Here is a 17,648-nt window from a genome sequence, read left to right as displayed (position 1 = left end):
TTCTTTTTTATTCACAATTTCAATTTTTTTAAATTTATTCTTCTGTCATACAATACATCCCAACTACAGTTTCTCCTCCCTCCACTTCTCCCAGCCTCTTCTCCCCTCCTCTCCTCCAAATCCACTCCTCCTCCTCCATTTCCCTTCAAACATGGCCTAACAAATTACAGTAAGACTAGGTTCAAACCTTAATATGAGGTTTGAGCTGTCGTATTTGTGGCTCATAGCTCTCAAATAAGTAGGAAAATAAGAAGGGAGTATGGTGGGGGATGTGGGTGAGGAGGAGCTCTAGAGACAGGGACAGTAGGGCACAGGTGCTAGGAAGAGGGAAGAATGGGAGGACAGAGAGGAGCTTAAACTGTTAAGCTAGAGGGTCAGGGAGGAAGGAGAGAGAAATAACACTAAAGATATTTGGAAAAGTCATAGGGAAACGTATAATTTTATAAGCTTACTTAAAAGATGTATACTATATTAATGTATACACACACACACACACACACACACACACACACACACACACACACACACAAGAGTTTAAATGGAGCCACAAGGGGTGATAATGCTTTCCTCAATAGCCGCACGCCGCACACACACACCACCATCACCACCACCACTAGCAGCAGTAGCAGCAACAGCAACAACAACAATCAACAAAGTAAAAACAACAACAAAGTAACAACAACAACAAACAACAAAATAAAACAAAACGAAATGGTGCCAGGCACAGGAAACCTCCATCTGAGTTTTTGTCCAGGAAAGTCCAACATAATTTCGAATTATATTCTAAATACTTACCCATATAACTATAAATGATTGTAGCATTCATCCTTTCTTTTGGAACAGATAGAGACTATTACAGATAGACACAACTGATCAAAGTAATAAGTAATTGTAGGTGCCTAATTCCAGTAGATTGTATCCACAACACAACTCATGCACCTAAGGCTCAGGAAATGGTAAGGAAGAGGAAGCAGGCAGATTTTAAGAGCCAGAGAACCAAGAGGACTACTGCTCAATAATATCTTCTAGACATGACAGAGAAGATCCAAATACGAGCTCTCAAACAATATGGTTGTCCAAAGAAGACATGCATGACAACACCAATTGAAATACCGACATAGATGGGGTATTTTTCATAATATCTTACCTCTAATTAAAGAGATAAAGGCAATAAGTGACTGCTGAGAGAGAGTAGCAGTTCTCTGCAGCTCTATTATAGGTTATCTCATCTAAACTAGCCAGCCCTAAACACATACAGATACAAGCAACAGTAAATGGAAATACACACACACACATACACACACATGTGTTCTATAACTGTTAAATACACATACATAAATATGCATTTATTATTATGTATATGTGTATATATGTATATAACAATAGTAACTGGATAAGGGTCATGAAGTTGAGAAAGAGAACACAGGAGGAGTTGGAGGAAGGAGAGGGAGAGTTACGTACAGTAGTCAAGTATGAAATTCTCAAAAAAATTTGATTTAAAAAAACTCTAGTCTATAAAAACTGTAATCTAGTGCAAGGAACTCTGGGCTGATATCAAAAGAATTTGGTAATTCATTATTGTCATAAAGACATTTACCATATCTGCTATTGACTAAGAGTGCCCCATTCCTTACTAAAGCAATTTATCACTTGGATATGTCAGATTAAGGAATATAATTTATAATTTCCTAGGTGTAATAGTGTATACTGTCAATTATTAACAGCTTCTTCTGGCAAACTTTTGTTGTATTTCCACAAATAATCCCCAATGTATCTAAAAATTTATTTTTCATCTTTTCTATGGTAACTGCTTGACTAAGTGTGCAAACTATTTAGATAACAATCTCTTCCTTGCAAGAGTTAAACGATGTCTGCAAAATAGTTAAGATTTTACACTTGATCTTAGCCAAAAGGCTGAGAAGTGATAAGATTTTAATAAAGAAACATGGAGTTATCCCAAACAGACACATACTTTATAAAGCAATTAACATATGCTCCTGCTACCTTTCTCTGAATAAGTTTAATTAGTTGAGAAATTGAGAATACACAGAAATACAAGTTCAGAATAAATTATTATAAGCCATCAATAGTATTTAAAATTTGATTGAGGTTAGGCAAAATTCTGAATAAAAATGACTAAATTTCCCAAAATACGTGCATATCTAATAATTATAAAATTTACTAAATGAATGCCTCTAAAATAATTGGGAAAAGTGGTTACCAAAACTTTGACTACAACACTAATTAGAAAAATCTCTGTTGTGGGTGTCAGAGCACTCAGGAAGCTGAAGCAGTGGGACTGACACAGGTTTCATGAAAGGATGGCCTACACAGTAAATTCCACGAGAGCTTGGGTTTCAGAGTTAGACCTTGTTTTAAACAATAGCAAAAGTCCTTCCAGTATTACAGCAATTGGCAACATTTGAATATTAATGAAAGGTTACATCATAATGTGATAAATTTGTTTCCTGATTTTATTTATAATTGTACTGTGATTGTGCAATGGAATGGATTTTTTTGTTTGTTTGTTTTTCTGAAACAAGGGCTTTCCACAAAGCAAGGCTGGCATTGAACATATAGTCCTCCTGCCTTAACTTTAAATATTAAACACCAAAAATAAACAAGACCAAATTTAAGTATATCCTAAATGGAACTCATTCTTTGGTCAACAATAAATGTTTCAGATAATCTTTCTTAATAAATGCACTAATAATTTAATCCATTTATTAATTTACTAATTGCTTGAATTTTATAAAGGGATTTAAGTTTGTCAGTTTCTAATAGCTTCAGTAATTTTTACAGACTTTTGCCTGAAATGACACTCTGCAAATTCATATAAGCAATATAGCCATGATAGAACAATTAACTGAATACTTAACCCATTGTAGAAATTAGTTTCATCTGTGGATCCACCGGGTCAGGCTGTATTCTGAATGGGTAGCTCTTCTTCACAGAATAATCTTGAAGCAAAAGAACCAAGCCCACTCTCAAACTTTTATACCACTCTGGACACAGAGCATTCCACATAATCACTGACACTATGCCGGAATTGTCAGCAACTTCCAAATAGGTCTAGAAAGAGAGTGAAAGCATATGCACATTTGCTGCTTTTTTTCATCTATATGGGTGTGACACAAGGTATTATCTGTGAAAATTTATAGTGACAGAAAAATAACACTTTACTTCTTTATTCATAATGACTCAGTTATAAACTCCATTAAGATTTCTAGGTGAAAAGAGAAACTGGAATTTGGCGATACAGTACTGACTTACTGTGTGATGATAAACTTTTTAGTTATGTTTACTTTCACCATAAGTTTAACCTAGTACCATTCACCAAGAGAATTAGATAAGTCTCAAATTGTGAAGATCTTCATAGCATGGCTGAAGAACCATGATATTTATTCATTTATCCTATAGCACTTTATATAGACATTGAGTAGATATAATCTGATCAATGCTCTGATGACATTAATTTACTTATACTGGTATCTTAGAATTTGATATAAATGGCATGGGAATTATTTCTGTTATACTATTTGGCAGAAGGCAATACTAATGCCAACATCAGTATTGTTTAATCTGGATATAGTTGAATAAATATTTTGTAACATAAAGTATATTCTCCGTTTTAAAATATAAAGATGGAAAACACTGGTTACATCTAAAGAACAGTATCTTAAGTTTTCTCTAGCTTTAAAATTTGATTTTCAAATGATGTTACATACTAAGATTCCTTCTCTTACCATTAACAATAAATTTTGGCAATTCATTCCTTCAGTGATTAAATATGGATCAAATCTATATTATCCTCTAGATATTATGTTAGGCACTGAGTAGGATAAATGTCTGAATCAGACACTATCCCTAATAATAGCTAAAATGGAGGACTTGGTATATGTCTAAAACAGTTAAGTCATTTACTCATATTAAGAAATACCAGCTCTGTAAGATATTTATAATCAGCACCTCCATTTTGCTGATTAGAAAACTGAGGCAAGAAGGCAAATAATTAATGCTATAAAATCCCAAGACAGCTGAGACTAGAAACCAGTTTATCTGAATATGAAGCTATTTGACATACACAGTTGCATGCAATATGACACATACACATATGTGTGTAATACATGATAGCTATGTGTATATGGGATTTAAATATAAAAATTTAAGTATGACATACACACAACCAAGAGAGGGGATAATACCATTTTAACAGTAGATATTCTCAGTGGTAGAATCTTAATGGTATTCTCTTAATGTATCTTTCTATGTTTTCACTTAATTCCCATCAATAAGTATACACGACTTTTACAAACCATAGTTATTAAAACACCTAAACTAGCTCCTGATTCATGAGGAACTGTGGTGTGACATTAGGTTTTTTTTAAAGCAGAACATAAATATTAAGAAAATAGATATATGAATATAAAAAACAGTATATGGCACAGAGTCAAGTTAGTAGAAAAGTATAGGGGTAGACTGACAATTAGAAAGTTCCGAGTAAAGGAGCTAAAGAAATGGCCAACTAATTATGTTGAGAAGCAAAGGGAAGGCAAGAAAGAGAAAACATCTTCAAAATGTTCACCCGAAGAGGAGAGATAGAAATGGTCCAGGCATATGTTTTCCTTTACTAAATTGTTTTCCTTTAAAAATGTTTAACTAGAGACTAGTTACATGCTAGAGCAGAGAAGAAAAGATTAAAGACAAAGAAAAAAAACTGTGAAAGAGACCAGCTGGATGAGGAATCTAAAGTGCATATCTACCTCTGTTTCATACTTAACAGATTTTTTTCCTTTGAAATATATTTTGGCTGGGCAGTGGTGGCACACGCCTTTAATCCCAGCACTCAGGAGGCAGAGGCAAGCAGATCAAGTTCAAGACCAGCCTGGTCTACAAAGTGAGATCCAGGACAGCCAGGGCTGTTACACAGAGAAACCTTGTCTCAAAAAACCAAAAAAAAAAAAAAAAAAAAAAAGGAAGAAGAAGAAAGAAAAAAAATACATTTTTGAGGTGCTGGGAAGTGAATTGCTAGGCAAGTGCTCTAACATTGAGCTATATGCCAAATCCTAAAGAAATTTTTTTGTTTGTTTTTTGGTTTTCAAGACAGGGTTTCTCTGTGTAGCTTTACACCTTTCCTGGAACTCACTTTGGAGACCAGGCTGGCCTCGAACTCACAGAGATCCTCCTGCCTCTGCCTCCTGAGTGCTGAGACTAAAGGCGTGCGCCACCACCGCCCGGCTTGCAAAGAATTTTTCATAGAAAAATATTTTGGTTTTCCACCCTCTGGTTCCTAAAAGAATTTCAATGAAATGATTCCTAATGATATTCTACTATACATTATAGATAGGTGCCTAGCCCAATTGACATCAGAAAGGCATTGTCCAGCAACTGAATGGAACAGATGCAGACACTTACAGGCAAACACTAGACAGATCCAGGAGGAATCCTGCAGACAGTAGGGGAGGAAGGACTGTAGGAGCCAGAGGGGTCTAGAACACCATGAAAGCGTGGTCCACATAATCAACTAATCAGGGCTCATGGAGTCTCAGAGACTGAAGCAGTAATCATAGAGCCTTCCTGTGTTTAGCTAGGTCTTCTACATATACGTTATGGTTATATAGCTGGATGTTCTTGTGGGGACTCCTAACAATGGGAGTAGGGGTTGTCTTTGACTCTTTTGCCTGCTCTTAAGACCCTTTTCTTCCTACTGGATTGCCTCGTCCAGCCTTAATATGAGGGTTTGTGCCTAATCTTACTGTAACTTGTTAGATCATGTTGAATAGATATCCCTGAGAGGCTGGAGTGGAACTGGGAGAGAGGTAAAGTGGAGGGTGGCTGAGAAGAGTGGAGTAAGGGCAAACTGCAATCAATGTGTAATGTATGAGAGAAGAAGAAAAGGAAAAATACTTTGAAGTAAAAAATGTGTGTATTTAAAACTGTTAAATAGAATCAGTGGAATGTAACTTAAAAATGTATTTTGCCAATGGAGAATTAAGTATGCATTTTATAATCTATAAATTTAAATTAACATATATTATTTAAGCATTACTTGTACCTGATATGGCTCAATCAGCCTTTTATTAGGTTTCCCACAGTATCGCAGTTTTGATTTATGCAGGATCCTCACAAGTAAGGCAGGAAATTTCTTTCTATTATTCCAGGTCATTTCAAGATGAGAGAGAGATATTATTTTGGTGTCTAGAATATAAAAAGATAAAAATTGTATTTATTGTGTCATCATAGTTTCAAAGATCCATTTTAATATTAAAAATGGTACCCAGACCATATCTAATGCAACTCTTTCTTGCAAGTCAGGTCTTTTTAAAAATTTTAAATTAGAGCCTGTCTATATAGTTCTCCCATATAAATTACATACAAAGAACAACTAAAGCATTAGAGGACTTACCATATAGAATTAGATAAACACATAAAGTAAAACAGTGTTTCCTTTAATTTGCCTTCTACCACACCAAACAATTCATTACATTATGCAAATCTTGGATCTAAATCCATCTCTTGATATTTTCCTCCATTCAATTTTTCCTTTAATCAATACACTTAATTATCTTACAAAAAATTAAAAGTTGGGGCACTGAGAATGGTTCCATTGGTGAAAAGCTTGCCTTACAAGTACAAGGAACTGAGCTCAATTACTGAAAACCATGTTTAAATGGCAGCCATTTGTAATCCCAGCACAGGGAAGGTGGAGAAAAGAGGTTTCTTGAGGCTCACCAGCCAGCCAATCTAGCCTAATTAGTGAGCTAAAAGTCAACAAGAGGCACCATCTCAAAGGAGGTGGATAGTCTTCCTGAGGATGACAAAATGGAAGGCAAGGACTCCACACACATGCCATGGTACATGTAAGCCAATGAGCCTACATTTTCAAACAAAGCATGTGCAGGCATGGACACACACATGCACATGTGCAGAGGTATCTTTTATTTACTCAGTCTGTGCTGAACTGAAACTCATGATACTCCTCCTCATCAAAACAGGTGCTGAGATTACAGGCATGCACCAGCTCTCACAGCAGATTAGAGAATTGTTTCTGACACATTTTTGTATCATCCTCACTTCTGTCTCATGTGTACAGATTCCACCTTCTCCAAACATACCCTATATGGCATGGTTTTCTCACTTGCTCGCTCCTCCATTTCTGTAATGTCTTCATCTTAGATATATAGTGACTTCCTTCCTCCCCTCTCCAAATTTGGCTCAAAGGGCACTTCTCAGTGACATCCCTAACTATCCTACTGAAACAACCCCTTATGTATTGGCCACTCACTCTGTTTTCCCGTATAGCACTTACTATTTTCATATACACCATATAATTCATTTGAAACATGTTAATCTCCAGGTTTGATTGAGATAAAAAACTGTTTAAAAGCTGTTCATCATCTTTAAGGATTAAATTGTAATCTGATTTTAGTTTTCTATCATTAAAGGGGTTTTCATCCCCAATTCTCTCTACATTTTGTTTTCATTGCCCACAATATAAATTTTAAAACTTAAATTTGTACCACAACCTCTAGGTACTATACATATATCATAATATATTTGTTGAAATATACTCCATTTCCATTTGTAGAATGTATTTGCTGGTCATTATTTTAGCAAGAAAGTCATACTTATCATTTATTTTTAATAAGTTTAAATATTATGTTTTAGTTATTCCTGTAATGCATAAAAACAAACTTTGCAGTATATTAAGAACTGGATCAGGCCCTCTGGATAAGTGAGACAATTGAATAGCTTGAACTGTTTGGGAGGCATCCAGGCTGTGGGACCAGGACCTGTCCTTACTGCATGAGCTGGCTGTTTGGAACCTTGGGCTTACACAGGGACACTTTGCTCAGCCTGGAAGGAGGGGACTGGACCTGCCTGTACTGAATCCACCAGGTTTAAATGAATCCCCAAGGGTGCCTTGATCCTGGAGGAGATGGGAATGGAGGGGAGGGGCTGGGGGGAAGGTAGGGGGGGGCAGGAGCAGGGAGGACAGGGGAACCCATGGCTGATGTGTAAAATTAAAACACAAATATAATAATAAAATAAAATTAAAAAGATACTATGGATACCAAATTCTCAAAATATATTACTAGCACAGACTCAGAGGCCCTAATAATTAATATGATGTAATTAAGCAATTTCCTATTCAATATAGTCAAATCACAGAAAAGCTTTGAATTATATGGAATTAACATGGAGTACTTGAGTAAGGAAGATGCAGCTCCTCTATATATAAGCTGAAATGAATTCAAGAGATACACGGTTTTCAGTTAGTTGTGTTTAGACATCACTTGCTTTCCAAGATTATATTATTAACAAAACTTTACAGAATATAGATAATTCTCGAACCTAACACATAATTATAGGCCAATTATAGGTAATGAGTTATCTGTGTAAATTCACTGTAATACATATGCTTCATTATCAAAAAAGGATGAAAAGAACTTGGATACTCAATGCAAAATTCAGACAAACAATGGAACAGTTATTATCAAAAATTTAAGTCTCAAGACCTGTTAACATTCTTAAAAATTAGTAAATACCTTTTATTGCAGGGGGAGGTTATTTGAGACAGGGTCTCTCTATGTAGCCCTGGATGGCCTTGATCTCACTAAGTAGCCCAGGCTGGCATCAAACTCAGAGATCCATTTGCCTCTGCTTCCTGAGGGCTCAGATAAAAGTCGTGAGTTCCCATGCCTGGTCCAAAAGATATTAAATAACGCCAGGCTTTTAATCCCAGCACTTTGGAGGCAGAAGCAGGCAGACAAGGCCAGTACGGGCTACAGAGTGAGTTCCAGGAAAGGCTCCAAAGCTACACAGAGAAACCCTGTCTCAAAAAACCAAAAACCAAAAACAAACAAACAAACAAAAAGAGCTTTTTTTATGTGTATTATACTGAATAGTTGATATTTAAATTATACACTTATAAATGAAGAAACCATCAATTAATTTAATAAAATAAACCTAAATATATTACTACAAACAACATTCTTTTGAAAACTTACCATTTCTTCTGAATAAAGTTAGGACTGGGGAATATAGCTTAGTTTGTAGAGCACTGGCTTACTATGCATGAAGCTATGAATTCAATTGTCAGTACTGACAAAAAGAAAAAAAATCAATATTTGGAAGGGCTGGGAATTTAGCTCAGTGGTACAGCACCTTTCTAGAATGCATAAGGCCTTAGATTCAACTTGCGCATGCGCGTGCGCACACACACACACACACACACACACACACACACACAGAGAGAGAGAGAGAGAGAGAGAGAGAGAGAGAGAGAGAGAGAGGGAGGGAGGGAGGGAGGGAGGGAGGGGGAGAGGGAGAGAGGAGAGGAGAATGCAGTGAGAAAGTGAGACTATTTTACATTAGTATGAATCACTTTAGCTTAATAGAAAATAGCTTCTTGGGGCTGGAGAGATGGCTCATCAGTTAAAAGCACTGGTTGCTTTTTCAGAGGACTGAGGTTCAATTCCCATCATTGGCCGGCAGCTCCCAACCTTTTGTAATTTCAGTTCCAGGGGATCCACCACCTTCTTCTGGCCTTTGTGGGCATCAGACAATCATGTGTTACACAGATACATATGCAATCAAAATACTCATATTTCTGTGTAATAATATCTGAGTTTGACTTCTGGACTCCGCACTTACTATGCGCACACACACACACGTTCAGAATGCCCCTCTCCCCCATGCTCATGTGCCCTCACATACATGAATCTTAACAGTATCCTTCTTAGAAAAGACAAAACTGAAATTAAACAAAACTGAAATTAAAGACTGGAAAAAAAGGTACATTGGTTCAGTGATGTTGAAAGTGTAGTTTCCTTTCTGCATGGAGATGAGGGAGGGGAAACAGGTCAGTATGTAAAATATATGAAAAAATTTTATTTAAAAAATAAAATAAGTGTGGTTTCTGCTGGATCTGCATCACCACCAGGGAAGAAATGCAAATTTGTAGGACTCTGTTCTGGTGGAAGATCCATCTCAACTCCCCTCCCCTATCTTTTCCCCTAATCCCGCTCCTTCAAAGCCTCCCAAACACAGCTCCTCCCCCAGAGAGGCACAAGACCACTTCCACAGGGTGTATAAGCTGCATCCCAGGAAAGAGACATGTGGTTCTTCCAGTCTCTCCTCCTGGTCTCCTCTCTGAGGGGCTGGGACAGAGAATCAGCAGGGATCCCTTTAACCAATAAACCTGGGATTTTTCTGATTAGGTCTGATTTGGATTTGCTGCCTCGGGGAAGAGACCTTCAGGGTGACAAGACTTATCAGACTCTACCGTAACTTTAATAAATCAGAAACTTATGGTAGGACTCAGAAATCTGTTTTCTAAAATACATTTGAGGGGCTGGAAAGATAGCTTACTCAGGAAGTTGCTTGCCTTACAAACATGAGGACTTGTGTTTGACTCCTCATTAAAAAAACCAAAAACCTATCCATGGTAGTACAGCTTTGTATCCCAGCACAGTAGAAGACAGAAACAGAGAGATCCCTCAGTCTTGCTGGGTCATTATCCTACTCATTAAGTCACAAGCCAGTGACTCAAAAGTAAAATGGTGGATGACACTTAAAGACTGAAATTCCAGGTTGTCCTCTGGCCTCCAAACAAACACGTGCACATGCGCAACTATGCACACACATATACACACACTAAAAAAAGCACCTTTGAAGTGTGAGTAGACTACTCACATTTATAAGTATTACTCTAAATGCCACCAAAATGGTAAATATCATTATCAGAAAGAACAGAATTTGAGGCAACAAGAAATATATCATACTGATATGGAAAACTATCATACTTATATGGTAACATTCACCAGTAAGATATAACCAATTAATACTATTAATAATACAGTTAATAATGTATGAGCATGTGTTGTGGGCAGAGGAGGACATTAGGGATCCAGCTCTATCACTCTGCCTTACTCCTTTAAGACAGGGAGGGCCTCTCACTCCTGTCTCAAACACTACAGTACCAAGCTTTTTATTTAATGTGGAAGCTGGGATCCAAAGTCAGAGAAATTCTCTACACAGAGAAACTGTCTTGAAAAACCAACCAACCAACCAACCAACCAACCAACCAACCAACCAGACAAACACACACACACACACACACACACACACACACACACACACACACACCAAAAAAAAAAAAAAAAAGCAACAACAACAAACAAAAAACTACCAGTACAGCAGTACAGCCAGGGCTGGTGATGTCTAGGGCAGGAAGACAGCCTGCTTGGGTTACAGAGTGAGTTGAAGGTCAATCTAAGCAACTAAATCAGACCCTGTCTCGAAATAAAAAGTAAGAGTTAAAGATATATCTCAGTAATATAGTTCTTGCAGAGCATAGGCAAGGTTCAAGTTCAATCTCTAGCCAAACACACATAAGTAAGTAAGTAAATAAATAAATAAAGCCAGATTTGGTAGCATATACTCTTAACCCCAGGACTAAGGAGGCTTGGGAAAGAAGAACAGAGGTTCCACACCAGCATGTACTGTAGTCCATCTCAAAAATAAAATTAAATTAAAAAAATAAAATAATAAATAAAATAAAATAATCCCTGCTTTGCATGAAGTCCTGTGTTAATACAACCAGACCTAGTAATTGACATTTTGTCTCAGGCTGTTTTCACGATTCAATGGCAGAACTCAGTAGTTTTCTCCAGGAGCTGGAGAGATGGCTCAGCAGTTAAAAGTACTTGTTGCTCTTGCAGAGGATATGTATTCAGTGTTCAGCAACCATATGGCTTACAATCATCTGTAACTCCAGTTTCAGGGCATCTAACACCTGGCCTCCTTGGGCACCAGGCTCACACAGTGTGCATATATATGCATAAAGGCAAAGCACTCAAACACACATACACAGACACACACACACACACACACACACACACACGCGCGCACGCACACAAATAATAATAAACAAACAAGGTAAACAACAAAAAGGAGTGCATAGCAGTACACATGCTTGTGATCTCAGAGACTGCAGAACTGAATTCTAGGCCATCCTGGACTGTAAGGTAAGAATCTGTCTCCAAAAGCTAGAAAAAAGGCAAGCAAGATGACTCAGTGGGTAAAGGTGCTTTCCACCCTGGACCCATATGGTGCAAGGAGATAACCCACACCTCAAAGTTTTTCTATGACCTATACACACTCACAGTGACATTAAGGTACTCCTGTGTTCTCTGCCCTGCCACCCCTATACCCACAAATAAATAAGTGTAAAAAATTAAAACTAGCCGGGTGGTGGTGGCGCATGCCTGTAATCCCAGCAGTGGGGAGGCAGAAGCAGGTGGATCTCTGTGAGTTTGAGGCCAGCCTGGGCTACAGAGTGACTTCCAGGACAGGCTCTAAAGCTACACAGAGAAACCCTGTCCGAAAAACCAAAAGAAAAAAATAAATAAAACTAGAGCCCCAGTCACTGAGCTGCCACTGAGGACTCAGCTGCCTCTCCTTCGAGCCTCCTCACTTCCTGCCGCCCCTGCCTTCTCCCTGCTGCAATGGCCTTCTGAAGGCTGCAGGCCATTTCCACCTAGGAAAAGGAATCACAGATCTGCTATCCAAAACCTGAACTCTTTCAACCACTTTGCTGACGCAATTAAGGGTGATGACCTGCTTCCTGCTGGCACTGAGGATTGTAGCCATATAAGAATTCAAGAGAGAAACGGCAGGAAGACCTTTACTACTGTCCAAGGGATCGCTGATGATTATGATAAAAAGAAACTAGTCAAAGCATTTAAGAAGAAATTTGCCTGCAATGATACTGTAATTGAGCATCCAGAATATGGAGAAGTAATTGAGCTATAGGGTGACCAGCACAAGAACATTTGCCAGTTCCTGATAAAGACTGGACTGGCTAAGGATGACCAGCTGAAGGTCCATGGGTTTTGAGTGCTTGTGACTCTCTGAAGCTTAAGTGAGGAATTCCTTGTAATGAGTGGAATTTCCCTTCTGTCCCTTGTCACGAGTTTAAAAACCTCACAGCTTGTATAATGTAATCGTTTGGGGTCTGCTTTTAACTTGGACTAGTGTAACTCCTTCATGCAATAAACTGCAAAGAGCCAAAAAATTAAAAGTACAAAAACAAACTAAGCCTGGTGTGTCCGAGCACTTGGAAGCTGGAGTCAGGGGATAAGTTCAAGGCCAGTCTGAGGTATGACACCTTGTCTCAAAATAATAATTTAAAAAAAAAATAGAAAAAAATGATGTTTGTAAGTAAGGTTGCAATGTGAGCTGCCACTTTTCAAGTAGGGTATAAACAAGGAACGAGCAAGACAGAATCTTTTAGGGTACCTGAAGTTTTCTAGATCTTGATGGGAGGGTGACCATATAACCATGTTGATAGGGTTGTATAAACCCTTTTCATATTACTGTATAAAGATAAAAGTTAATAAAAAGATTCAAAGGCACAGAACTTAAGCAAAGTTTACAGAAAAGGGGCAGGTCACTGCAAAAATAATCTGCAGTACATAGCACACACAAATTAATACCTATTGAGCAAAGAAATCCAGTAAATGAATAATAAAAAGCCAACTTGGAGTGTGGCTCAGCTATAAAGCCCTTCCTCTGTGGCACACTGGAAAACCCAGGGTCAGTTCCTAACTCTAAAAGAAAAACAGAACAAAGCCAAAGCATACTATTTTAGAAGAGCGCGATATGGGGACATGGACACTCATACATATGCAGTTCAATTTAAATTAGTACAGATTTTCAGAAAACAATTTATCAATGCCCAATGAATTTTAAAAAAACCCTCAGATATTCTTTAACCCAGAAATTCTACTTCTAGGAATCCATCCTTTCAATAGAAATACTCAAATACAACCAATTCTTACACATCTTACTTATATTTGGCACTGTTCACAATACTGAGAAAGCTTAAAATAATAAATTACTAACCTACACAGGTACAATTATACAAGTTATCATATTTCTACACTGTAGAATATTATGTTTATAGAAATACCCCAGAGGTGCCTGAAATGCATAATTATTTTTATTAAATTAATATTTTGTAATTAAATTTTATGTTTTCAAAAATTAAAACCAAACTCTCAAGTTTGTAATTTTGATAGGAATGTTGAAGACATACAAAGATTTAAAATGCATTTTACTAATTCCAAATTTTATTATTTACAATTTCAAACACACAGCAAACCTGAAGTTTTGATTTTACTTACTTCCTAGATCTTATTACTACAGTTTTAATATACTTGGACCTCTCAATTTTAACACAACATACTTTAAAATACACAGTTTGAATTTTTTAGCACATGGACATAGTTTTTTGTAATAAAATATCACTTTGATATCTACTGGATATGACTTAAGAACAGAAACCAAATATACTTTTATAATATATATGTGTATACACACACACACACACAAACACACACACACACACACATTAGCCCCCTTTAAATTCTGAGTCAATTGTCTTTTTATACATTAAATTCTAAAAATATAGATGAACAACACACCACAGCTACTTCACTTTTAGGTCTTAAGTTATCTAAGCCATCATTGATTACAAATTTCTATTAACATTTTCTTTTCTCATTTTGAATGGATATGACTATAAATGCATATTTTTGAACAAGTTATCTTTTAATGTTCAAATTTGTTACTCCTGTTTATCATAGTAAGATGCCTCTGACTTGGCACTGTGATAACAATATAAAGGGAAAAAACGGGTGGGGCTGGGCAAATTGGCTCCTCTGGTGCAGTGCTTACTTAGCATGCAGGAAATTCTAGGTTGAATCCTCAGGTATAGACAAGTACTCCTGTAATCCCAGCACTTGGGAGACAGAGGCAGGAGGAGCAGGAATTGGTGGCTAGCCTGGGATATATGAGACTGCCTCTAAAAACAAAAACAAAAAAATCCAAAACCAGAAAATATAGAAGATTATAGTCTTTTTAGTTGTTTTCCATGGTATTTTTTCCCTACCAATGTGTGTTTCTTATGTGTTTAGTGTGTAGTGTTATTATCTGCCTTAATTTTATGTGTTAATACAAAAAGATTTTAAAAGAGTATTTATTGATGACAAGCTGCCATTTTCAGCCTAACTTCCTACTTCTGATCCAGGAAATATGAACTTCCTGTATCAAGAAAAAATTATCATTTGAAGGCTTTCTATAATCATCACACCTTCTAAAAGTAATACTTTTACATTCAATGACACAAACATGGTGTTTTAGTTAATGTTAATCATCACATCACCGAACAAATGTTAAATTTTAAAACATATAATGCTGCATGGTTTTTATGTAAAATCCAAATCAATACACTCTTCAACCTATATATTTTTCACAACTGAAACAGGGTTGCAATTAAAACCAAACATACATATTGAACACAGAAGGAGTACTGAAAAGCAAGTCCTCAATCTTTCTGTCGAACTAAATTTAAACCACAGTCAGGTATTTCAAGAAGAGCACTTTGCAATCAAACTGAAGAGCAACAGACTGCACGAAGTTAAGGCTGTTTCCCACCCCCGGCTTGTAAGGACCAGTACAAACATTTTCTTTTCCTGTTAACATGGGTTCCAAACACCTAACTGTTTTTGTTGTTGTTGTTACTCTTTGTCTTGGAGACACGGTTTCTCCCTGAGTCTGAGACTGGCTCTGAACATTCTTTCAAACCTGCCTCCGTTCCCTCCACTAGCTTACTGTGAAAGTTGAATTCCTCAGGTTGTTTGTTGGCCTTCCAGATGTCTCCATACGGATCTTCGTTGTTCCATAGAGCCAGGTAGTGACTCCTGCCGCCTCTCAGCGGCCTCTCCGGCTTTTCCTCGTGCGCTCTGTTTCTAAACGGAGTTTCTACGGAAACGTAATCTAGGGTCTCCCCACAGTGGACCTTATCTATGCACAGGATTCCTTGGCCCAATCTTTTCTCGTTGTAAAGACACGAGACTCGAGAAATTCTCATTTCTATGCCAACTTTAAGAATATTCTGATAAACGAGAAAGTTTAAGCTGGGGTCTAAGTAGCACTTCTCTTGGTACACCCCGTCAGAGATGGTCACATCATAGCAGTAAAGGGGAGGCTTGGGCACTACGTCCCGTGGCTCATCCTCTAAAAGGTATCTTTGGACGGCCAGTACAGTGACGGGCACCACTTCCGTAAGGGAGACACACTGTTTAGGGGAGCCCGTTATTTGCTCAATAACCTTTTGGATCCAGGACCTGTGCTTCTGGTTACCAACCCTTCGGATCACTCCTCCTGGGACCCCAGCCCTATCTCTTTCGGGGTGAGGCCAGTGAAGGCCAGCGTGTGAGGGTCCAGCCTCAGGCTGCCCCGACTCACCGGACATTGTGAGATAACCTCAACTCTCCTCACTCTTAAAAGCTTTTTTTGCCCTGTCCCAAAGCCGGGAGAAAATAAGCCGCTGACTGGGGAGAGAAGCGCGATGCTACCGGAAAGAACAGAGGCACGAGGCTGTCAGAGCGAACAGACGCGCGACACTGACGGGGCCAACCGACACGCGACGCTGTCGGAGCGAACCGACGCGCGCGCGTGCGCGTGACACTGTCGGGGCGAACAGAGGTGCGAGGCTGTCGGAGCCCACTGGTCTGGGCCCGCCCAGCAGCAAGGCGCGAGATTCCGCGCATGCGCATCAGCCTCCCCGCCGGCTGTCTGAGCCGCGAAACTGAGACTTTGAAACTGGGTTTCTAGGGAGAGCGCCAGAGAAGTACGTGGCGTGGCGTACATTCCATCCTTGGGTTCCCTCAGCCTGAGTTCCGTTTTGGGAGGGGAAGAGAGGCACGAGACTGGGAGGAGAGAAGCGTGGTTATCAAGGTTTCCAAAGCACTGCAGCAGGGAGAAGGAGGAGCAAGGAGCAGAGCGCTGCGGGCTCCCCCCCCCCAAAGGAGAGCATCAAGATGTAGCGGAAAAATAGGAAGCAGCAAAAGGGAGGCTCTAGTAGTCCTAAAGCACTTGGGCTGGCAAACGAACGACATTCAGCGTTATCACTGTGCTTTGTAGCCAAGAAATAGTTTCTTAAATTCAAACATATTAAATTAGTAAACATACACGAACGTGATAATTCTGATCTCCTGTAGTATGATCAAAATCAGATAATGTATACACAGCCTTCAGGGGAGTCACAAGCACAAAAGTCTGCTAAAAACTTAGCTGCTGTTGTTATTAGTATTAACATAATTATTTCCAGTAGCTCCCTGAGTGCAGAGTGGGTGAATTAGTAAGTGCAAATGAAAATTTAAAACATGTACAGTTTGAGTGGCAGCGGCCGCAGCCCACGCCTTTAATCCCAGCACCCCGGAGGCAGAGGCAGGAGGATCTCTGTGAGTTCGAGGCCAGCCTGGTCTACAGAGTGAGTTCCAGGACAGCAAGCACTGTTACACAGAGAAAACCTGTCTCAGAAAACAAAATAAAACAAAACAAACAACAACAACAACAAACAACATAGAATTGACTCGCCAAACATCTACCTTGAGATTACACCTTTTTTTTGTTTGTTTTTCGAGACAGGGTTTCTCTGTGTAGCTTTGTGCCTTTCCTGGGACTCACTTGGTAGCCCAGGCTGGCCTCGAACTCACAGAGACCTTCTTGGCTCTGCCTCCCGAGTGCTGGGATTAAAGTCATGCGCCACCACCTCCCGGTGAGATTACACTTTT

The 17,648-nt window shown here is 38.5% G+C and overlaps 1 protein-coding gene and 1 pseudogene across 1 annotated transcript in view; one reads left to right on the top strand and one right to left on the bottom strand.

Annotated features, from left to right (window-relative positions):
• Radx (RPA1 related single stranded DNA binding protein, X-linked) overlaps nucleotides 1-16,434 on the bottom strand; it is a 66,966-nt gene extending 50,532 nt beyond the window's left edge. Inside the window, exons 1-3 of the mRNA XM_036174998.1 lie at nucleotides 15,682-16,434; nucleotides 6,056-6,198; nucleotides 2,880-3,072 (exon numbers count right to left, since the gene is read on the bottom strand). Of these exons, the coding sequence (XP_036030891.1) occupies nucleotides 2,880-3,072; nucleotides 6,056-6,198; nucleotides 15,682-16,324 (979 nt within the window). The 5' untranslated portion in view covers nucleotides 16,325-16,434. The remainder of the gene's footprint in view (nucleotides 1-2,879; nucleotides 3,073-6,055; nucleotides 6,199-15,681) is intronic.
• On the top strand, nucleotides 11,977-12,903 carry LOC118573932 (annotated as a pseudogene).
• Nucleotides 16,435-17,648: the final 1,214 nt, after the last annotated feature.

This window comes from Onychomys torridus, chromosome X (genome assembly GCF_903995425.1).
Source record: "Onychomys torridus chromosome X, mOncTor1.1, whole genome shotgun sequence".
NCBI lineage: Eukaryota > Metazoa > Chordata > Mammalia > Rodentia > Cricetidae > Onychomys > Onychomys torridus.
This window is presented reverse-complemented; position numbering and strand designations above follow the sequence as displayed.